The 24,925-nt window shown below is 36.1% G+C and overlaps 2 protein-coding genes across 2 annotated transcripts in view; one reads left to right on the forward strand and one right to left on the reverse strand.

Moving 5' to 3' along the window:
- Nucleotides 1-24,925, forward strand: part of LOC141381132 (uncharacterized) — a 186,495-nt gene that overhangs the window by 82,030 nt on the left and 79,540 nt on the right. The gene's annotated exons all lie outside the window — the stretch shown is intronic.
- tmem238l (transmembrane protein 238 like) lies at nt 10,092-24,443 on the reverse strand. The gene is made up of 3 exons (XM_002661091.8): nt 24,082-24,443; nt 14,544-14,965; nt 10,092-11,382 (listed from the first exon to the last, which is right to left on the reverse strand). Exons 1-2 carry the CDS (start codon nt 24,404-24,406, stop codon nt 14,550-14,552), a joined length of 741 nt encoding a protein of 246 aa, XP_002661137.3. The 5' UTR covers nt 24,407-24,443; the 3' UTR covers nt 10,092-11,382; nt 14,544-14,549.

The following is a 24,925-nucleotide window of genomic DNA, read 5'->3' on the forward strand; positions in this document are numbered from 1 at the left end:
GCCGAGTGTTTAGTGCGAGTTGGAGCAGCTTTGCCGTATGGTGAATGCAGTAAGTGACTGTTATCATCAATGTTACCTGATTAGCACAAAAGTTCAGAACATACAAATACAGAAAAAAACTTAATATTACCTATGAAATGTTCTGCCTTTGTACTTTGTTTTCTTTATTTGCTCGTTACTACACCCGTAGACAGCGCTAAAGTCCCGCATCGTCACGTAATAACCTTGTCTTGACTAGTGCGGTTGAATGACATTTGTCCTGGGAGCACTGTACCAATGTGGCGGCGCTATTGACGCATGCTCAGGGTCCCTATGCGATATCTAGTGTTTATATCTATGGATTCACCCCAGCTGGCACCTCATCAGCACCGGATCGGTCACAGCTGGAGCTCATAAAAGCCAGCCCCACACACGAGGAAGAGGAGCTTCATTCTTACATGACTCCCTGCGCCAACACATGTGTCTCTCTGTCTCTCTCCCATAGCGGACTCCAGCTCATGATCGATCCAGAGCCCAAACTCTCAGTCTACTTCGCCTTCTCACCAGAGCACCTACCCCAAGAAGAGCACAGTGTTCACCTTGTTTCACAACATTCACTTTGTAAATAAATCACCCTCCGGGGACCTGCTTGTATCACAACGCTACTGTGTGTGTGTTTTCCCTCTGCCTCGCTACAATAGTCATAAGAAACTAAACAGCTTTTTTGTCGACTACTACAAGCTGGGAAAACGTCAGATACATACGTCAATGCAGTTAGCGTTATTGCTGAATAGATCTAACATTTACAGATATGCTTGAGGAAGGAATGATGTGGGTAGTTGCATTACTATTACTATTTTCCATTACATCCATGCCCTTCCATAACATTAGCTGACGTTAAAACTAACAGATAGCACTATAGCTTTTTATTGATTATCTATCTGTCAACGTTGGGATGTAAAAAAACATGGGACAACAAATAGCTTCAAATGATGGAATACATAGCAAACATTAGAAAATATTGACAATAAAATAAAATGTTTATCCTATTAAAATCAATGAGCTATACGGAAATTAAATAAAGCTATAAAATCTATTTCACTTTTAATTGTATTTGCATACTGATTAAAGTTACTCTGGTTATTTAGTGAAGAGCAGCAAATAAATCTCTCATTGTGTTTTGTTTGATAACAGAGGTGTTCATGTAAGAATTCACAGATCTATAATGAAGCATTCGACTTCTTTAGGAACTGTTTGTCCTCATTTAAGGGTAAATTAGTTGTGTTTAAAATAAAGCACGCAGGACGGACATTTTTACATATTTTTAAGTGTATTTGTCTGTTTAAACACACACCCGAATCAACCAAAGTATCGGTAACTTAGTGCGGTTGAATTGGTTTTGTTTTCGATATTCCTGAGACATTCAGTGATAGACGGCAATAACTCAAAACCCCTTACCATAAAAAGATCTGTAGTTTGTTTCCTACACAAAGACCAATTTGGTTATGTTTCACAGCTGTCTTTTTCCTTTTTTTTTTCACTCGACATTACGACCACTGCTCCGTTGAAGCCCTCACAATGTGCGTTTAGCCGGGAGAGCTCACACTGAGCAAAAAAAAAAAAAAAAAGAAGCACTTTTTTTGACGGTCCCTTGCTGAGAGCTCCGACGGTTAGCCGTCTGACAAACAAGTGCCCTTCTGAATCAAATCAGCAGGATGCCCTTCTGGATCTTTCACTTACTTTGAAGATACTACTGACTACGTTTACATGGACATCTGTAATAGTTAATTGCCTTAATCTGAATAAGACAATAGCTGCGTCCCAAATCGCATACTTATGCACTATTCTACGCCATTTTGTAGTATAAATAGTGTAAGTAGTGCGTTCACACTGAAAACTCTAAAAATAGTAAGTGCACTTTAATTACCCGGATGTATCACATGAAGTGAAGTGTGGAATGATGGACACTTCCCGCACTCAACAACTGTACGTTTGCTTACGTATTGGAAGGGGCGGAGCTATCGCATTATTGTATTACTATTTATTTTGGATGGTGAAAGCAAAATTCTTCTACGAGAGTGATTATAGCACCTCCCAAGGTTGAATGCGGTTCTACTCACGGCAGGTATTATTTGATGATTTAGTAATTTATTTCACTGATTTGGCAACCGTCAAGCGTCATCTGGGAAATAGTTTGAATTTCCGCTTAGTAAAAAAAACATTAGTGTGCCATTTGAGGACGACACTACATACTATCCTGTTGAGTGTGTAAGTGCATAAGTACATAGTGCATGAGTGCATAGTGTATAGTGTGCCATTTGGGACGAAGCTAATAATATAATTACGTGTGAAGTGCCTTTTAAATGTTGCGTGTTGCGCCACCAGGCTATTCACGTTTTTTGAAGTGTGTCGTGTAATTTTGGGTGTTTCATCTTTAATTACTCAACTATTTAGGCAGTTTAACTTTCACTCATGAACATTTCATTAAAATCACTTTTACACAATTAAAAACTGCTTTTATCCTAGTTGAAAAAACAAACAAACAAGACTTTCTCCTGAAAAAAAAATACTATCAGACATACTGTGAAAATTGCCTTGCTCTATTAAACATCATTTGGGAAATATTTTAAAAGAAAATGAAAAATGGGGTTAAAAATTCTCACTTCAACTGTATATAAATATAAATATTTTTTCATATATATTTCTGTACCTTATTTTAAAATGTGAACAAAAGTCACTTTTTCTACAAAACAGTTCATATTCAAAAGTTGTAGGAGGACAAATTTAGGTCGATAATGCAATTTAAAAGCATAAATAAATAAATAAAATGACGAATCTCGAAATGCAAAAAAAAAAAACAAAAAAAACAAAACATAAATGTTTCCAGATTTTTTTTCAAGTATAAATCCAGTTGATATGTGTTATTCAAGCTAAGATTTTGTGTCAGTACGCAAAATCTATAAAGAAAAGTAAAAAAGTGAAAAAAAGAAAAGAAAAAAGCCCCCTTCCCAAACGTAAACAAAAGCAAAAACACAAACTGTTGAATGCAATGCAGTTATAATAGTCTATTGTTTTTGTTCATGCCGACATGCCTATATTTAAATATTCAATAAAAATAAATCAAATAAAAATATATATATTATTGTAAGCAAAACCCAAAGTTTATTTTCACTTTAAGTAATGTAATGCAGTTAGTCTAGGTTGCATGGTTTTGTTCATGTTGTCATATCTATTCTTTTTTTTTTTTTTTTAATAACAGAGCATATGCTATACCTAAATATTTAGCTACAGCATTCATTTCCTCGTCTGTCATTTCATTCATTTCCTGACACATTTTTTGAGGGCCTAGAATAAAAACAACCATACAACACTGCACTTCTTAGTTACTGACCTAAAAATGGTCATCTGTGCATGATTTTGAACACAGAGAGAGGGAAGCTCATTTATGCAAAGCTAACAATGACATCCTGAGTCATTCACACAGGGTGGATCTCAGTGCTGACGTTGCTGCAGGCTTTTCCAGTTCATCCGGTTTGAAGAAAAGCCGTCTGACCAAAACACAACACAATAAGAGGCACACCAGACTCTGCTTGTCAATAACTGAACGTAAACTTCATTTTATAAATTAAACATGCATGACAAACTCTCCACAGTGTGATTTACGTACAATTCACATTCATCATCAATGCCTACTGTTCTCTTTAGCTATATTGGCAACAATAGTGACAGTAAATCTGTAAATGGAGGCAAACAAATGGCAAAATGGCAAGACGTCACTGTTAAATCAATAATTAGCTTTCAGATATAGTGCAGTCTGTGGTCTGAGGCTCATCTTCAAATGTTTTGTCATAAAGTGCATGAGAGGATCTTCCGAAAATAAGAGTCAGGAACTCCACAAGTGATATTCTGAAGTTAGTCTTTCCTTTATAGGCTAACGCATTGGCTGCTTGGATAAAAATATGAACATATTCAAAATCCGTTTCAAGTTTGTGCCGATATTAGGGGTCAATTTTTTTGCCATTGAATTTCAGTGATGGGATTTATCTTCCAATACACCATTTTGTGCCCACATCTAGACATCCTGGAAGCATCTACAAATGAAAAGTCCCAACATTCAAGGTACTGTGTGTATATTGGAGATCCAACAGTTAACCAACCAACCCGTCATCCTTCCTGAGAGTCGTTGAGTCGTTTCTAAGTTCATTTAAGTGAATAAATAACCAAAAACTTCCTGAGTGACTTGAAGTGGCTTTAGAAAATGTAAATAAGACTTTTAATAACCAGCATTTCTCTTTGAAAGCAAGCAAAATCAAGTAATTTCTTCTCCATACCCGTCCTCTAGTGCATTTTCATGCTGCTTATTTGGATAAGAGCTACTGATATGGCACTGTGGGGTTCCATAGATTCCAAAAAAAAATCCAAACACCATTTTTCCATCCTAGATGCATCTACAAATTTGAAGTGCAAACATTTAAGACATTGCATGTACATTGGAGATCCAATGGTTGAATTCAATTAACCGAGCAACCATCTTCCTGGGAGTTGTCAAGTGATTTCTAAAGGTCATTTCCTTGAATACATTTTTTAAAACTTCCTTGCTGACTTGAAGTGGCTTCAGAAAATGTATCATAACCAGCATTTGTCTTTAAAACGAAGCGGCACAAAATTATTTAATTTTATTTTATCTTTATACTCCTCCTCCAGTCCACATTCATGCCACTCATTTGGGCAAGAGGTCCCAAAATGACACTGTCAGGTTCCTCAGATACCAAAAATTCAACACACCATTTTTTAGTCCAAATCCAGACATCCTTGAAGCAACTACAGATGAAAATCCAAGCATTCAAGACATTGTGTACATTGGAGATTCAATTGACTACCAACATGTCATCCATTTTAGGCGTCTTTGGGTGATTTTTAAAGTTCATTTAAAAACTTTTTAAAGCCAAGCGGTGTGAAATCAATTAATCTGACATCTCCATACTCGTCCCCCAGTCCATATTCACCCTGCTCATTTGGGCAAGAGCTCCTGACATGACATTGTGAGGTTCACCAGATATCGAAAAGTCCAACACACACACATTTTTTTATTTTTTTTGTTCAAGTCTTGACATCCTGGAAGCATCTACACATCAAAAGTCCCAACATTTAAGACATCGGGGTATATTGCAGATTCAATGGTTGACTCCAATCAACACGTCTTCATTTCTTGGTGTCGTTTAGTAAGTTCTGAAGTTCATTTATTTGAAAACATTTTAAAAACCTCCTTGCTAACTTGAAGTTGCTTCAGAAAATGTAAATAAGGCTTTTCATAACCAGCATTTGTCTTTAAAATCAAGCAATGTAAAAAAAAAAATCAATTAATCTGACATTTCATACTCGTCCTTCCGTCCATATTCATCCAACTTATTTAGGTAAGAGCTTCAGATATGATGTTGTGAGGTTCCCCACATACCAAAAGTCCAACACACCTCCGAATCCAGACATCCTGGAATCATCTACAAATGAAAAGTCCCAACATTCAAGACATTGGAGAATACTGAAGATCCAATTGTTGACTCCAACCAACACATCATCCTTCCTGGGGAGTCGTCGAGTGATATCTAAAGTTCATTTATTTGAACAAATCAAAACAACTTCCTTGTTGACTTGAAGTTGCTTCAGAAAATGTAAATCAGACTCTTCATAACCAGATCAGTCTTTAAACCAAGTGTTGTGAAATCAATTAATTTGACATCCCCATACTTGTCCCCCAGTCCACAGTCATCCCGCTCATTTTGGCAAGAGCTCCGGAGTTTTCCGTGAGGTTCCCCAGATAACAAATGTCCAACACACCATTTTTGTAAAAATTCCAACATCCTGGTGACATCTGCAAATGAAAAGTCCCAACATCCAAGATATTGTGCGTATATTGGAGATCCAACAGATCAACCAACCAACACGTCATGCTTTTTTGAGAGTCAAGTGATTCCTAAAGTTCATTTACTTAAATAAATACAAAATCAAAACTTCCCTGGTGACTTAAAGTGGCTTTAGAAAATGAGAATACGACTTTTTAAACCAGCATATGTCTTTTAAAGCCAAGCCAGAGAAAATCAATTCATCTCCACACCCTTCATCCAGTCCATATTAATTCTGCTCATTTGGGCAAGAGCTCCCGATATGGCACCGTGAGGTTCCCCAGATACCAAAAAATCCAAAACACCAAACTGAGGAAGACGATGATCGGCCCAGACAGGATTAAGAAGTCCCAAAAGCTGAGCGGTGCAAAAATGCCAACGAAGAAGAGGACCAGTCCGACTATATCAAACACAAGAGCCAGGAGGAAGAAAACAAAGCAGCGTCCAACTTTTTCTTTGCAGTCCATCTTGAAGAAGCTCAGATGAAGGAGAGCCGATGGACATACGACTGAACGACAGAACAGATTCTGTGCATATGACTTTTATGAAGCAGCTCAGCTGCATTCTTACGTGGGGAATTTCTTTAACAGGGCAGGTAAGGAATGCAGCCACTGAAACAAGTTCATCTGCCTGGAAAACGCCTACTGAAGACTCTATTTTTACGCATATTGTCATTATTATTCTACAGATTGTTTGCATCAGCATGATGGCGGAGCCATAGGAAAACAACTGACACAGAGAGCATTCAGATATGGCTATAGAAAAAAAGTACAGCCTTTGTTTAAGCACCAGCTTATCTGCCGCACGTTTCACTGAGCTGTTTGAGTTATGTAATGCTCCATTAGCTTGTATTAGTCACAGAAAGAAGCATTCATAATTTCTGTAAATAATTCACATAGTAAGTCACATAATTTCTGTAAATTGTGACTCTTAAGAGTGTTTACGCAACAGCACTGTTGAGAAATTCTTGCTACCTCTAATCTTATAGCTCAATCAGAAGAACTTTTCAAGTAAATCTCAACTTACACCAGTCAAACTGACTACAAATATTAGTTAAACATTGTATAATAGCTATACAATGTTTAACTACATAGAAAACACAAAGTCAGACATTGCATAACTCCAAAAAAAAACAAAAAACAAGTTGAAACCTGTTAACTTGTTTAAGATTAGTTGAAGTCACATAAAACATTTGCTGTCATGAGTTTTGGCATGGAAATGGCTGAACAATGGAAATGTTTGCTTAGCATTTTTGAATGGATTTGAATGAGCATGCCAGCACAGCCCAAAATAAAAGGAGTAAAAAGGCTGTATTCTTCATGCCAGAAGATTGAGGTGTCATCTGGTAAAGAAACACTATGCCCCTGTTAACATATTTGTTGTTTTTGTGATCAAGTACTCACTCGTGATTAAAGACCGAACACATAATAAGCATGCACACAGGTCACTAGCTAGGTTTCTACTCACCTATTTGTATTGTGAATAGCGTTAAAAATGCTTAATTTAAATACCAGGATGAGCATGAATAAAAGAAAAAGCCCATAAATAACATGCAAACAACTGAGTAGATTAAAAATCAATGCCTTAACTATTTCAGCATTATTTGTATCATATTATAACCTCCAGAAGATCATCTGTGCTCCTCGTCCTACACCTTCAAATGCCACCAAAAGTTTACTGCGTGTCTGCATTGAATTCTGAGGTGCAAGTCATTTATTAAATGAAGAAAAGATTGACGCAGCTTCTCCTACCTCAGTAAATACCGTTTTAACTGTTGCTATTTGGTGCCAGTTAATCAGAAAGTGACCATTTTGTTCTCTTTGACTCATTAGATGGAAACGCTGCTTTAGTCGCATGTCTTTTATGCGATAATTCAGTTTTGTGTAAACATTTAATTCACATCTTTGGATGGAAACACTGCTTTATTTGCAAATGTTTTATGTAATAGTATTGTTCAGAAGTCTAATATGCATCTTTGAGTGGAACCATCGCTACCGTTTTCATGAAGTCCAGCATAATCTAACAACAATTCGTAACTTTGAGTTAGTGACTAATTTATACGAATTTGTACAATCTCATGCATATGTCTTAGGATGGTTTGCTCATCCACCAATGAGGGTAGGGTTGGGGGTGCGGTTTGTGAGCACGCCTACTTTTAAAAATCATAAGTTATCATTCATTCATTCATTTTCCTCCGGCTTAGTCCTTTTATTCCGCCACAGCGGAATAAACCATCAACTATTCCAGCATATGTTTTATACAGCGGATGCCCTTTAGCGGATGCTGGACCTTTTTAGTACCCCTTACTAAAAAAGTTCCAGAATATGTCCCATAAGAGCTCCTTTATCCTATTTTGACTGCTTTGCCATCATACACTGTGAAAATAACCCGTCGAAAAAGACTTTAAGACCAAGTGGAACCCACTGTTGGCTGCCGCTTCAGTGCAACATCAGCTATTCAGCTTTGGCCAATGCCAACCAATATTTTCATTTTACAATCAGATGTAAGTGAAGTCTTCTCACGTTGTGTTGTTTTTAAACAGAGAAAACATTTTACAAGTAATTCATTCTAAATCTTGGACCTTACTTAAAACAAAAAGTGAGCAATAGAGGACGAAATGTGAACCATTTTGAAATTAATTTGAGTAACAATTTGGCTATTTTTGTTATCTGTGAATTTTCAAATGTAAAGCTCCACATTATTATTATTACTACTGCTATTTTTATGTTTTATTTATTTATTTACAATGGTCAAACTGATGAAAGTCGAATGTGCTGGCCAGTTTGTCACTTGCCTAATAAATGACTACAGCTTTTAATTAAAAACTTTAACAGATTCCTGTTTTTTTCTATATGATATATTATGCAATAAATATGTATTTTAGAAATAAGTATTCTTTCAAATTTCTTTATTATGAATCTTTAGGAATTTTTTTTAGCATATTTATATCAAAAAGTGTGGTCATGATGACTATCCGACAAGGTAATTCTGATAAAGATAGTGCTTAAAATGTCACTTAAATAGGCGAATAACTGCAAAAAGGTGCACTTTTTGAGAACAAAGAACCATTCCTTTTACCAGGCCGGCTACGGGCCTGTATTATATGCAGCATTCTTCATTTATTCTCTTAGGCAGGGTTTTTCAAAGTCTAAAACAGTGGGCCTCCCTTTTGACACAACTTATCCATTGGCGCCCCCCTCCTCCCAAACGCGCACGCACGCACGCACGCACGCACGCACGCACGCACGCACACACATATATATAAATAAATATATATATATATATATATATATATATATATATATATATATATATATATATATATATATATATATATATATACAGTATATATATATATATAGTATATATAAAGACAGACAGATGTCAGACTGTTAACTCACTTTTATCATCATTTGCATGAAAGTGCAATTATTTACAGAGTAATAAGTATTTTAATATAACGTTTTTAAAACTAGGATGATGGTTCAATATGAATAGAACAGATCCAAGAACTGTCCATCCCAGTCAAAACAGTCAAAGTTTAGCGGGTCTCATGCTGTCATTAGCCAAAATACCTTGACCACCCACACATAAAGGTCGTGGTTCATCAGCTGGTCCTGTCCACGTAAATCCTAAACTCAAATACTGATCATCATATCGTCCTCCTTTGGGTTTAAGCCCTGAACTTGAAGGCTTTGAATCGGGGCGTCTCAGAAACCGATCCATTGTATTAGCAGGCATATACCTGTATTGGCGGGCTTGCCAAACAGAAGCGAATTCACAGCTATGGCCTTCTGGGTAAAAAAGGTTTTCTTATTTTTGATGTATTATTTTTTTTTAGCTTTGTTTAATTAAAACGTTTAAATATAATAAAAAATACATATAATAATTAAACTTAATAATTATATATTTATTATATAATATTTTTCCCGCGCCTTCCCTGACATGCTCTGGCGCCCCCCAGGGGAGGCGCGCATCACACTTTGAAAACCCCTGCTCTAAGGTAAGGACAGATCTCCACTCAAGTATCATACTTAAAGGGAAATTGTGCTTTATGCATTATAAAGCGTGAAGCATCAGAATTGGTACTTCGTATCAACCGATCAACATGACAAGGAATCAGTAAAAATCCTGATTGAGGCATTCCTAATGTAAACATACCCAAGAGATTTTGAACTAAGAAACCCCACCAATAAATGAAAAACACAAATATATGATTGAAGTGTGGTTTAATTTAACAGTGTGGATCGTTTATACAAACTACCTTTTATATTGCATCGGCCAAAAAAAAACAACAGCTCTGTTATTCCAAGAGTTCACATTCAGGATTAGTTTGGCAATATGCGTTTTTTATTTCCACAAATATCGCTATTTACAGTACATCTGAAAAAATAAAATCTTTAAAATTGAAGTATTTTTGTGATTTGTGTATTGTTGTTGTAGTCGATTTGCATTATGGGGTCTTGATCTGTCCATCTTTTACTGTTGAAAAGTTTAAAAAAAAGTGACTTTTATTGACATTTGTAATAGTTTAAAGCGATATATTGTATGGTTTGGTCTTGGTTTACGCTACAAAAACCTGGTATTAACTTGCCAGTACATTTTCTGTTATTTTACAGACGTATTTCTCTATGTACTTACACATTATATATCATTTGAAACTACTAAAATGTCAACACAAGTCACTTCGTTAAACTGCAAAGTTGAATTTTAAACATCAAAAGTCGACCAAAATCTCATAAGCGCAATTCATATCCATAAATAAAATAAAAACCCATGGAAAAAGTAGTTCACTAAAGATACAATTATGAAAAACATCTTGAAATGGCATGATCTGGCAACATAACGCTTCATATTTCATAAGCAAACAAACAAAAGATCCACATTTGATTCTCCTTCACCAAACGATGCGCTGTTTTGTGAACTTAAGTGTTACATTTTCCCTCGTGTAAAGGGAATCCGTGTTTGCTGTCGGACTGGTTTGGTCACTCACAAATGAAATGGCTTGACTCTGAGGAGGAGTTTGCATCAACACTTTGAAAGGGAAATTGATTCCTTCGATGCGTGAGTTTTCAAATGAGGACGTGCAAAATTACAATGACTGTACCTGAGTGTCACTTCATAATAACAGACGAGCATCAACAATAATTTAAAAGCTTAACGACAGACATACCACATCCGTTGAAATGATCGTCCCCTCTTGGAAGTAATTCGCCGACATCTTTAACATAAAATTCTTCATATGAATTTGGAGTAAAAATTGTGCAAAGTAAGCATTCACTTCATTTAAGGTTATTAAAAATAAGCAGAACAGCTTTCTGGATATCACTTACCAAATATAAACACAACATATATTCATGTTTTGCTCTATTAAAGTGGTTTACTATAGTAAAAAAAAAAAACCTGACTGAAATGTACGCAGTCAATAAATGCACTGCAAATATTTGGCAAACAGCTGGAGACTATTGAAGGTTATTCGGATATTCAGTCGCTGTTTCAGGAGCTGAAAAATAAAAACAGAAAACAAATTTCTGTCTGTGAAGCTGGACTTAAACAAATCGTGCATTATTAATATCCACGTCTATATTTTAGGAGGCATTGGGGTGTAAATAATGCATACAATAACAGATGGAAAACTTATTACGAAGTTATTAGTGTCCCTGTGAAATAATTATTATTCAAGACAAGTTAATTGATGTTTAATTGATTATTCCAAGCAGATTTTTAAACATAACAAGTTTAATAACTAGTCAGTAATAACTCATTTATTTTGTCTTTGTCATTATGACGGTACATGATATTTTAAGATATTTAGATACACATCTGATCTCTAGTCAAGTAGCACGATGGACTCATTCTTGAGCGGCTCATACACACCGGGACGCTTTTCGTGTGCATTTATCGTCAGTGTTTTTCCGAGACGCTTTTCCAGATTCAAGCCCAAGCGATTTTCTCTGGCGTCGAGCAGAAGAGTATGCAAAATCACTCCTTGATGTTAGATGGCGCACAGGGTGGTGCTAAGCTTCTGACACCCGCTTGTAACACTGAAGAACACGTTTGTTGTTAAAGTTACTGACGATTCGATCACACATGGATGGTTTAAATAGCAGCTCCAGCTCTAGCGATGAAGAAACGATTATTGTTCACAGAGCAATAAGCAGCTCCACGTTCATATCGCCTCTGGGCATCTTCTTCTTTTTTTATATTTTTTTAATGTTTTTTTTTTATACATTGCGAAACATTACAAAAATTTACAAACACATAAACATGTAACAATAAGCAAATACACTGAAGAGTACTTTGAGCAAATAATAATAATAAAAATAAATAAATAATAATAAATAAAAATAAAATAATAAAAATAAATAGATAAAAAAATAAAAACCAACGACACTAATGCAATCTTATATACAGAAAAAAAAAAAATAAGTCTACAATGTGTTGACCTGAAATAGTTTCCTGTAAAAGCTGGGCATTAGAGGATTGGGGACTCAATCAGAAGGAGCAGGGTCAAGCTGAAGAGTTTGGACATATTTGCGAAGGGGTTCCCACAATTTAATAAAAATAGTGCTAGTTCGGTGAAGAGAGTACCTCATTTTTTCTATTTTTATAAAATAAAGAACATTTCTTATCCAACAAGATTGAGAAGGAGGGTGAGGGCTCTTCCAGTTCAGAAGAATTAATCGCCTAGCCAGAAGGGTTAAGAAGGCTACAAAGTCTACAAAATGAGAGGGTAAAGTGTGGTCGGGCTCGCATTGACAGTTTTGCGCTTGAGCACCTCCAAGTGCTGTTTTCTGTAACTTCAGCAGCTCCGTGCACGTGAACAAAAGTGTCGATCTGATTGGAGGAGAAGGTGACCAAAACCAAAAAATGAGCATGAGGTGGTTTTTTTAAAAAATGACGCGTTTGCGCCTGGCGTTTTGCGCATTGGTGTGCACGATCACATTGGCGGCTTTTATTTAGTCACGAGGCGTTAAATGTTGACGGAAAACGTGAGCAAAAAGCGTCCTGGTGTGAACGAGCCTTTACTTTGCACAACACTGACTGATAACTGAAAGCTGCCCCAGAGATGCCTTCAGAAGGCATATAAAACCTGTCAATGAACTATGAGGGCAAAAAATTTTATAAATAAAATAATCGTTCATTAATTGTAAGAGAATTAAAAATTTCAATTAATCAAGATTTAGATTTTAGGTTAAATCGCCCAATTTAAAGCCTTAACTAAGGTAATTAGGTTAACTAGCCGATTGAAAAAAAAAAAAAACTGTTGTTAAGGGGGAAATAATATTAATAATTTATGTTATATTTTTTCCCCAAAATATAAAAACTGCTTTTATTCCAGCCAAACAAAAATATTATTGCAACTTATTCAGAGGAGCAGCAATAAATAAATAAATAAATAAATAAATAAATAAATGAATGTATACAAACACCTGACAAAAGTCGTATTGCCTATCCAAGTTCTAGGAACAATGAACAATAACTTGACTAGTTGATCATTTGGTATCAAAAGTGGCTTATATCAAAGGTAAAGGCCTCTAGATCATGCTTATTTGACCACAATAAAATATGATGATGCCTTCATTTTGAATTATTTCATTAGGACAGTAAGACCTGACTTTGCTCAGACAAAAGTCTTGTGACTTAACAGAAATATTGTACAATATAGAATTTAAAGTCATGCTGCAGTAAAAAAAAGAATGAATATTGTGTCTGACTCCGTCATGAGCTTGGAGGACTGCATCCATTCATCTCTGCAATGACTCAAATCACTTATTAAATAAAGTCATCTGGAATGGCAAAGAAAGCGTTCTTGCAGGATCAAGATTCTTCGATTTCATCTTCAATGCCTCCTCCATCTTACACCAAACATGCTCAATAATGTTTATGTCTGGTGATTGGGCTGGCCAATCCTTGAGCACCTTGATCTTCTTTGCTTTCAGAAGCTTTGATGTGGAGGCTGAAGTATGACAAGGAGAGCTTTCCTGCTGAAGAGTTTGCCCTCTCCTGTGGTTTGTAATGTAATGGGCAGCACAAATGTCTTGACACCTCAGGCTGTTGATGTTGCCATCCACTCTGCAGATCTGTTGCACGCCCCTATACTGAATGTAACCCCAAACCATGATTTTTCCTGCACCAAACTTGACTGATTTCTATGAGTATCTTAGGTCCATGTGGGTTCCAGTAGGTCTTCTGCAGTATTTGCGATGATTAAGATGCAGTTCAACAGATGACTCACCAAAAAATATGTATAAATAAAAAAAATAAAAAAAATCAACCTTTTGCCACTTTTCCAAATGATCAACTAGAATTCAAGTTATTATTTGTTGCTCTTACAACTAAGAGATCAGCAACAAGACTTTTGTCAGGTAGTGTATATATCAAATAAATAATACATTTATAATAAGAAATACTTAAAACATCGCTTATTTTATAAAAAATATAAATGATTTCACAGGAGAGCTAATAATAATTTTGCTGTATAATAATAAAATACCAAAATAAATAGCTGTGCATTACAACCTTACATAAATATTGTCAATAGTTGGTCAGGATTAGCTCGGTCAACACTTACACACCAGTTACAACACAAACACACGGATGTTTGTTTATGAAAACATTTGAACTTTATTTAACATTCAAGTGTGTTTTGATAACACTCACCTGTTTTTACAGCAGTGTGTCGATGCTGTGATCATCGACTTTAGTACCCTGAGGATTTACCGCATCTTTACTCTCGTTGGAATCCTCGTACGCTTCATTCTGGAAACAGATGAACTGTTCGTCTGGCTTTTTATCTTCAGACGTTTTATTTAATTGAATTTCTTGTGACTGAGAATCCCCCACAGGCTGTTTCCGATCATCACTCTCCTCTTTAATTGGTTTGCTGGCGCTTTTCATGGCCGACTCCTCGTCCACGTACGCTCGATTCTGGTAGCACATGAACTGATCGTCGAACGGCTTTTCTTTGTGTAGCTCGTTACATTTGATCATGTCCGATTCGCCGTCCTGGAATCCTGGGAAGTAGGTGGATTTGCCCCATGTTACGTTTCGAATGGTGGAAGATTTGCTTAGCGTTTTCTCACCTGCGCAAAAAAACAAAGAAAGATAGCTTTAATATACACTGTAAAAAAATGTCAAATTTTAAGGCAACTTGCTGCAGAACGTTTTGAGCTAAATCAACTTAAATCAAGTCAAGTGCAATTTCTTAGTACTTCAACAACTACACTGGCTTCTTATTAAGCCACGGATTGATTTTAAGACCTTGATTTTAACCTTTAAAAGCCTGCGTTTCCAGTTTGGCGCATTTGCATGTTTATAAATGGAATTCAATGGGGTGGAAGGTGTACTGAGACCACGGCTTAACTAGGGGTGCATTTAAGTCCAACCCTAAAAAATAAAGATGAAACAGATGCTATCATTGTGTACAGATATACAAGTCCCATATACAGTTAAAGTCAAAATTAGTAGCCCTCTTGTGAAATTAGCATTTTTATATATATGTAACCCTGCTGGTCCTACGCCACCCAACCCGTTGACGTGCACCGCTCAATAAATGTAACTACACGTCGCAACGACGCGTAGCGCAAGCTCTGTGATTGGTCGGCTTGGTAGTGCTGACGAGTGTGGGCGGGACCGAGAGCCGCGTGAATGGTGCGAGCCTGATGGAGCAATTGTTTACAACTGTGGAGTCCCGTGAAGGAGCTCCGGATGGAAAGTTTTGTTTTGTGTTTACCTCATAGTTAAAGTTGTTGCACGTCCGCTGTTTCCTGCTACAAAATGAGCTAGTTTGAGCCACTTGTACATCCCAGAAGCGTTCAGAAAGAACAAAACAGCAGCGAAGAAACTCGACACAGAGGAACATTAACACCTCACTGCCAACTAGTGTTTTGGAAGTGTTAATGCAGACCAACAGAGACAGCGCACAGAAGTATAAATACACAGCTACGCGTGTTGCATGCGCCGTGGGTTACGCCGGTCACTTGACGCAGAAGTATAAACCAGGCTTGAGGTTTACCTGCACAGCACTTACTAGCTGGCCTACGTTACACTCACCCTCCCTAAACCTCACTCCCATCCGGGTCATGACACCAATGTAACCCTGCCGGTCCTACGCCACCCAACCCGCTCCGAGCTGGTATCAAACCAGCGACCTTCCGCATGGGAGTCGTGGCTCTACCAAGGAGGCTAAAGCTAGAGCACCTTAACAGAGCAAGGAAATCTTTATTTTAGTTCCTATATGAAAAGTCTGTATGAAAAGTTCTGAGGAAAGACTTATTTATTTTAGTTTGGATGGAATAAAAGCACGTATTTATTGTATACTTGTATTGTGTAGAATACAAACCACTGTTATCTACGGTGGCCAGGAAGTGCAAAACAACATTACAAAGTGTGAAGCACTTTTACAAAGCTCGAGACAAATTTACATTTTGAAAAGCATGTTTACCTATCATCAGACACAATTACATTGGAAAAACTATTTTACCAAGGACAAAACAAATTTTTAATTTAGAAAAAAATTAACAAGACGCAAAACACTTTTACAAGTCTCGAAACAATTACAAGATTGTAATTACAATTACAGATTCCTTACGGGAAGGGAATGTACCACACACCGGAAGTGACGTGGAATGTACCACACCGGAAGTGATGCGGGGGAAAGTTGTTGTTGTTGGTGAGTGCGGTAAATTTGTGCTGTGGAGTACATGGCATAAACAAAGTTTATGGTGACCGAACATGGACTGCGGACGAGGGTTGTTTTGCCCGTTTTGTGGAAAACACATGAGCAGCTCAACGCGGTTTTGCTTTACGTGTGGTTGGTGTTTGGAGTTTCTTAAGGACGCGGACCAGACGGAAACAGCAGACCTACTGCATCAATAAGTGCAATATTTTAACGAGGGCCACTCGTAAGCTGTAATCATGGACATGATGTCAAATCTACACGGGGTAAACATCTGCTTGAGGACTCTTAACAGTAAACTGAATGAAGCATGTGTTACGGTTTAACTGGTGTCTGTGTTAACTGAGGCCCTTTTCAGATGTGAACTATTCACGTTTGCAGATTGGCAGATTCGTTTTCATGTTTTCATAGCAACAAAACATGCCCATACCGAATAAAGATTCTTATTACTTGATGTCAGTAGAAACATTATTGATTAAATATTTTTGTGGCAGAACAGTATAAACCAAAATTAACGTAAAGAAATAATGATAATTGACGTCATCAACGGGATTCATACCCAAGTCAAAAGGTTCTGCACGAGTATCAACCGACCTATCTAACTGAGCTACTTGAGTCTATAGGTTGAGTTTGGTTTTGATATCTTTTTCAGTCAACATATGCCATGCTTTGACTGTTCCCAGTCACTTGCGTTTACATGTTTCTACACACTCTAACGCTGATATTTTCTCAGAATAGCTCTAATATGTTTTATCGCAGTTGGTCAAACCATGATTTTTATAGTTGTAGATTCACCTAGAAATCTGTCTACAAAGTCACACACGAGCTGGATATTACTGATATTTTCCAGTGTGTGTGTTACATTCCGGGTCACTTCCGGTGTGGTACATTCCACTTCAGTTCTGGTGTGTGGTACATTCCCTTTCAGTAAGGAATCTGTAATTGTAAATTTGTTTCGGGACTTGTAAAAGTGTTTTGGGTCTTGTTAATTTTTTTCTAAAATGTGAATTTGTTTTGTCCTTGGTAAAATTGTTTTTCCTATGTAATTGTGTCTGATGTAGGGTTGTAACAATATACCGGTATGACGGTCTACCACGATTTGAACGTGCACGATTATCATACCATGAACAATTGCATATCAACGGTTTTAACCCTTAAAGACAGAGACAGCCGCCCGCGGCTAAAAATAAGTATTGCTCTTAAATGTTTAATAACTTTTGATCCGCTGATCCGATTCATACAATTCAAAGATTGGCATAAAGAAGAGAATCTCAGCTTTCCAGTGCTTTATCACATAACATTCGCGGCTCCGGAGGCTCTGGAATCAATGCGGTTACGTCATCAAAATTTGACAACGCTGATTTGACAAAGAAACGCTTGTCACCGTGTCTCCGGACAAAGCAGACACGATACATTGATGCATTGTCCCTCCTCCATGCCCAGATTGGTTCAAACTCGCTATATCACAACCAATAAGCATAGGTTTCAATTTTGTTTGTGGACCAACAAGCTTTTTGAACAACACGGAATGAGAGATAGGCATACATTTATGCGCGGCTAAATAAAACGCAAAAAAAAAAGTTTTGCATGAAATAATTCTCATACTAAGTACTTTTGCATGCACAGCAGCACAGAAACATGACAAAACAGTGACACAGCAAAGACGAACTGCTGCTCTTGCTGTTTTCAAAAGACGCAAATGAAGGTGCAGCTGTTTGTCTGCATTGCAGACAATATCCAAATCCATATCCACAGACAACCATATCCATGCTGGCACATAAAACCTAACGATGTTCCATATTGAATCTAGTTTCGTTATGTAACTATTTATAGTATAGTAAATATTTATATCTATTTTTTACTGAGGATTTGCACCATGTTTATTTGGACTTTATTTGGACTTTGACACATTATTTATTATTTTCTCATTTTTTTATTTGTTCATTGTAAGTGGTGTTGTTTATAGTAACTGAAAATATATTATTTGGAAAAAGTCAAATTTGCTTCACTGTTCTATTATTTTGTAACATTTGTAACATACCGTATACCGCGAAACCGTCAAACCGTGGTATTGTTTTAGACGATTATCATACCGTAAAAAATTCATACCGTTACAACCCTAGTCTGATGATAGGTAAAAATGTTTTTCAAATTTGTAAATTTGTCTCGAGCTTTGTAAAAGTGTTTCACACTGTATAATGTTATTTTGCACTTCCCGGCCACCGTAGTGATCCAATAACCTGCCCAATTAACCTAATGAACCTATTTAAGCCTTTGAATGTCACTTTAAGCTGAATACTAGTATCTAGTCAAATATTATGTACTGTCATAATGGCAAAGTCAAAATAAATAAGGTATTAGAAAGTAATTATTAAAAACTATTATGTTTTAAAAACTTCTCTCCTTAAAATATTTGTTAAACATTAACATTTCAGAGGAGGCCTATGATTATGACCTCAACTGTATTCATAAAAATCCCTGATTTTCTGACAATTCTGCAGTGGATATACTTCATTTATTCTTATCCAGAACAGCTGATTGCGCAACAAACCATGCAAAGCCAGGGTATCAAGTTAAGTTTAATAACAGCCATTACTAAATTAAAAGTGGACCCTAGTGTTCTTTAACATTGCTGTTGCCACACCACACACCCTGCTCCCACAACAAAACAGTGGAGTTGGTGTATTATTACACCCCTATGGTTAACCAACATAGAAAGTAAAAAACAGAAGAAAAAAAACAGAAGATAAATGTCCTTTATGCCGAGTTCAGACTGCATGATTTTCACAGTAGTCGTGTCACAAATGTTTTCACACTGCATGACTATCTGGGCTAGCGTTTCGTCGCTGCTTTGTTTACACTGCACGATGGATCGGGGACAGGGGCTTTCAGATTGCATGACTTTACTATAGGAAGAATCGCCGACAACTTCGTCCAAACTACGTTCTCATAACTACATAATGAGAAAGAAGCCTTTAATGGGGTAGAACATGTACATGTTTGCTCACCTGGGTTTAAAGGGAATTAGCCATTTCTCCTCAACGTTAATAAACTAATTTTTTTCTGTATGAACCGTCAAACAGACACGGTTGCTCCTAAGTCCTGTCAAACCTCCACTAGTTTTTCCTCCATTTCGTGGGTCCAAATAAACCGAAAGAGCGCTTTTAACTTCTCCCTCAGCCTCCCGCTGGCCTGCACACACACACACACACAAGTGAAAGCTGCTCTCTCATTGGCTGTTGGCGATCGCTGATGTTATTTTCAGTCAGAACTCAATTCACACGGCATGATTTGAATCGCCGACAGCTCCAGATATTCAGCACGCCAAATATCTCGCAGGCATCGGCGACTCATCGGCGATTCTCTCAGATCGCGTCTTTGATCGTTCATACTGTGTGATTGTCACTCACGTGCACGAGCAGCGATTTGCCTGTGATTTCAGGCATTTGTCGGGGATTTATCAAAACCTTTCGGCGAGCCAAAATCGGGGCTAAAATCACGCAGTCTGAACTAGGCATTAATGTTCAGGGAAACCCAAACTTGAGGGCTGAATAAAGTTTCTTGGGGAAACAAACAATGGACATTTAAAGGGATAGTTCACCCCAAAATGAAAGTTGTGTCATTATTTACTATTATTTAGAAAAACTGCACTCAAAATAAGACATTTGCTGTTTGTTTAAATTACTTAAAATTAATTGAAACGACAGAATTCTTGAGGGAAGAACTTTTTTTATGTTAAATCAACTTCAATTAGTAAAAACTAATAAGTCAACTTAATTGCTTCATGTTGTGTCAACACAATTCTATTGTGTGAAACCCAGCACTTTTAACAGTGTAGCCTTTGACACCCATATAGAGAAAAAAAAAACATACTATAGAAGTCAATGGCTATTGTTTCCGACATTTATCAAAATACCTTCTTTTGTGCTGCCAATGCTCGTAAACATATCATCTTTCTAGTTCAACTGAAAAAGGAAACTAAATCTCCAAGCACTTGAGGGTGAGTAAATATAGTGAGTATAGTTTCATTTTTGGAAAAATCCCTTTATTTTCACATTGAATCATTTTTAACATCCCCATGTGCATTAGTTTGTTGATTTTTTTAAAAATGAAATGTGGAAATGTGGAGCACAAAACACGTCTGATGCTACTGGGGTATATTATTGGTCACACTTTATTTTGATGGTCCGTTTGTTAAATTTAAGTTACATTGCATCTACATGCCAACTAATTCTCATTAGATTATAAGTAGACTGTTAGGTTGGGGTTAGTGTAAGTTAACATGCACTTACAATGTTTCTTATAGTCAATTAAATGTCTGTTGAAAGAGCAGGATCAACAGATATTAGGCAGACAGTCTACTAATACCCAAATGGACCGTCAAAATAAAGTGTTACCTATTATTGTTGTGAATAACCAAAAATACACTGTGTGAAAAAATATATAGATAAAGGAAAAAATATAAAATAAAGGTAAAAAATTCGGATTTTTCTCTTATACCAATAAATAATTTGAATATTAAGTAAATATTAACGCTCCATACAGATAATTTCTAAATTTCCCATTGTAAATGTATCAGAAAATGATTAGAAATGTGCATCGCTACTTAATTTGCACAAATATGACGGTGCATTTTTCAATATTTAGATTGTTGAAACCATTAGATCACAGATTTTAAATAGTCGAATCAATGAAAAAGCGTATTGCACTGTAAAAATGATCTGTAAATTGACAGTTTTTCCGTATTTTGTGACTCCTAGTTATGCCTTTACAGGATGTTGATCTTTCTTCCAACAACTTTTAACCTAGAAAAGGTTTGAAAAAGTGACTTTTATGAAAATTTTTTAAATTTTAAACTAAAGTGATATATTGTCTGTGTTGTTGTTGTATTTTATTTCTGCCAGTGCATTTTCTGTTATTTTACAGACTTATTTTTCTATACATTATTTATTTTTTAAATTATATTACTTCAAACAACTAAAATGTCAATAAAAGTCACTTTCACAAAACGGTAGAGTTGAAGTTTCAACATCAGAAATCGACAGAGCAGACATCAACATGCCACAATGCAATTCACAAAAGTAAATAAACAGAAAGTACAAAATACAGAAACTATTAATCATCAGATGTGTTTTACAGTGTGGCTTATTATTTTTTCTCAAAAATCATAATTTCCACAAAGGTTTAGCATAATAATAACCAACAATATATAAATATTATTTTTCCCATAAACATTTTATATATTTTCCTCATATATAAACTCTCAGAAAAAAAGATACAGGCCGTTTTAGGCAGGGGTTCCTTCCCAAACATTTCAGCCCAACATCCCTAAAATAATGCCAGTGCCCTTCGACCCCCAAATTCCTCTTAGGTGGTTATAAATATGCAAACATAGCTCATTCAACAACAGGCTTACATAAACATGAGCAAATTGACAACCCAAAAAAAGTGCAACAATCTAACAAACAGATCATTTTTATAGTCATTTATTAGTTTGTTTATTGTAATATTAACCTCGACTACAGACACTGGTGGGCACAATGTTTACTGCACAAGTCTATTCTTAGTTTCATTTTGGAGACTGCCAATCAGAGATCATCCTCAATGTTCAGTTGTGGCCTGTATTTATTTTTAATGTATTTGATCGCCATAAAGTTTTCAGAAAGTTTAACCTGGTGCTATAAAAACCAATCTGCTGCAGCTGACGCAATTGCTGTGCTGTTTATCTAACGTAAACACACCGAAAAAAAAATCTTTTAAAGGGCTAATAAATTAATTTGCATGTTGTTGTTTTTTACTATTAAAAACTATTATTTAATCTTCTGTGGGTTATGGTTAAAATATTGCAATTTGAATAGTTTAATAAAATTTTTTTGACTTTTTTTATATCATCAAGCGACCCTATCATTGTCCTGCGACCTACACTTCGAGGACCACTGGTTTAAGGTACACATTAATACCTAAAAAGTACAAATGTGCACCTCATAGCTGTAAAAACTGCAGGGCTTCACACAATTCATTCATGTCCCAACACAAATAGTTTAAGTTAACAAATTTAAGTGGTTCGAACATAAAACAATTTACTTTTCCCTAAAAAAGCAAAATATGTTAGGAAAATAAGTCTAAATAGGATACACCGCAAGCCGGAAGTGTGATATGAACATCAATACAGTAGTATTTTTTATGACACTGTATAACAATAATTAATATTTTTACAGTACTGTGACGGTTGAGTTTAGGGGGTAGATGTTAAAAATTACAATTTATAAGGTAATTTAATAGATAACATAATACTTGGCCTATTTTAGGGGGGCTGTAGCCCCCCTTTATATTTCTACTCAACCCCACTAAAACTTTTGTGATTAGCTCATAACCTGAACACTAAATTATTGCCTCAGTCCCCTTTAAATTTGATATGAAAACGACACAGAATTCGGCTCCTCACTGTCTTTTGTTTTTTATTTGATCAGCAAACCACAGCCGCGGACAGCGAGAGAATGACGTGTGTGTTTATTGATAAATTGTTATAATATCTGCTATTTGGCTAACTCAGAACTCAAATGATTATGCCGGTCTATGTAATACAATTGAATAATAGCGACCCATATTAAACAAACATTTTAAGTGTATTACTTTTAAATTACTACTTATGAATGTAATTATATATATATATATATATATATATATATATATATATATATATATATATATATATATATTTACATGTATATATATATATATATATATATATATATATATATATATATATATATATATATATATATATATATATATATTTATTTATTTATTTATTTATATGTATGTAATTAATGTGTAAATTAATAAAATGTGTGATAATTAATACAAATAATAAGAAATTTAATAACTAGTATAAATCATTTTCGTTAACCTCCGGCCGCAACCATATCTGATTTAGCAACAACCTATTTTTTAAATGTATCTTAAAGGTACAAAAGTGAACCCTTAAGGTACTAATGTCCACCTACTGAGGTAAAGTTGGTTTTATATTCACATATTTAGACTAATCTAATTTGAAAAAAAAAAAAAAAATTACATGCAAATGCTAAACAGGAAAGTCATCAAGCAGCAAATGACCATCAAATTACTTCATTGTTCAGTCAATTAAATGGTGCAAATGTTGTTTTAATTCATACATGCGATTTCAGATATTCAAAGTAGCGATGTAAACAATATAAATACCATTAAAATGATCAAATGTGAGCATATAAAACCAATTTTACCTCAGCTGTCCAACTCTATGGTACAAATATGTACCTTTTGACAAGGTACCGCTTCAGTGACAGATTTGTTTACCTGTATTTCTGAGTTTGTGCTTTATAATGTTTCCCACAGAGTTTACAGTTCAAAGCCTGAAAGAACACTGTTGTCTGTATCGAATTCGATTTTAGAACACGCGTTCTAAACATTCCATTGTCGGCTCCTGAAATCAGCGTCACAGCATCAGTGAACTCATAAGTAAACAGAAGTTCTCTCACTCACCGCCGTTCTCCTTCAGGTGTGTTTTGGACAGCCTCTCTGTGAATTTCCTCGCGAGCGCTTTAACACTCTGTGCGGCGCTCGACCTGCGTCCCAGATCTTCATCCTTCACTCTGATGTTTCCCACGTACCACATGATCCACAGGGCCAGGCTGGCGAACAGCACCAACGCGCCGGTGTAGATCAGGAAATCCCCATAAAACACGCCATTGTGCCGCACGTCGCCGAAAATGCCGACGAACAACAGAATCACGCCAATGATGTCGAAAATCAAAGCCATGATAAATAACGACAGACAGCTGCCGATGCACCTCAGCGGCACCATCATCACCTTCAGTAGGAGAGATGCTGCTGCTCGCGTCTGTAGCGGAAAAACTGCTGAGGACAGGTGATACACACCTGGAGCACGCACTGAGGGAACGCCCTCATGACGTCAGGCCGGCGTACAGGGGGGAGGGTCTTCAGTGTTTTGGGTTTCAGCAGTGACATTTACATTACACTGAACTCAACTAAACTGAACTTCCACTGTGAAAACTGGACTGAGCAGTTTCAGTTTACTAGAACTTCACTGAATAAAAGATTCATTGGATTTATACATTTTTTTACAATGAGGTTTTAAATGTGCTTCAAATCAAGAGTTTACTCTATACATCTCCCTTTTGGCTCTTAAAGTCATTGTGGTTGAGTAGCAAATACATTTAATTAAAATGAATAATTAAATAAATAAATGTCCACTCAACTGAGTGGAAAAAGGCCACTCAGTTGAAGACACAATTATTAGCCCTCATATGAATTATTTATTCAACTATTACAATCAACACACTTAATAGCCATTTATTTATTTATG

This window comes from Danio rerio, chromosome 3 (genome assembly GCF_049306965.1).
Source record: "Danio rerio strain Tuebingen ecotype United States chromosome 3, GRCz12tu, whole genome shotgun sequence".
In the NCBI taxonomy this organism is placed as follows: domain Eukaryota; kingdom Metazoa; phylum Chordata; class Actinopteri; order Cypriniformes; family Danionidae; genus Danio; species Danio rerio.

What these genes read in the sequence shown, in the direction of transcription:
- tmem238l (XM_002661091.8), bottom strand. Translation starts at nt 24,406, where the DNA reads ATGATGGTGCCGCTGAGGTGCATCGGCAGCTGTCTGTCGTTATTTATC. An exon ending in ACACCTGAAGGAGAACGGCG is followed by an intron (nt 14,966 to 24,081) that starts GTGAGTGAGAGA and finishes TTTTTTGCGCAG; the next exon opens with GTGAGAAAACGCTAAGCAAA.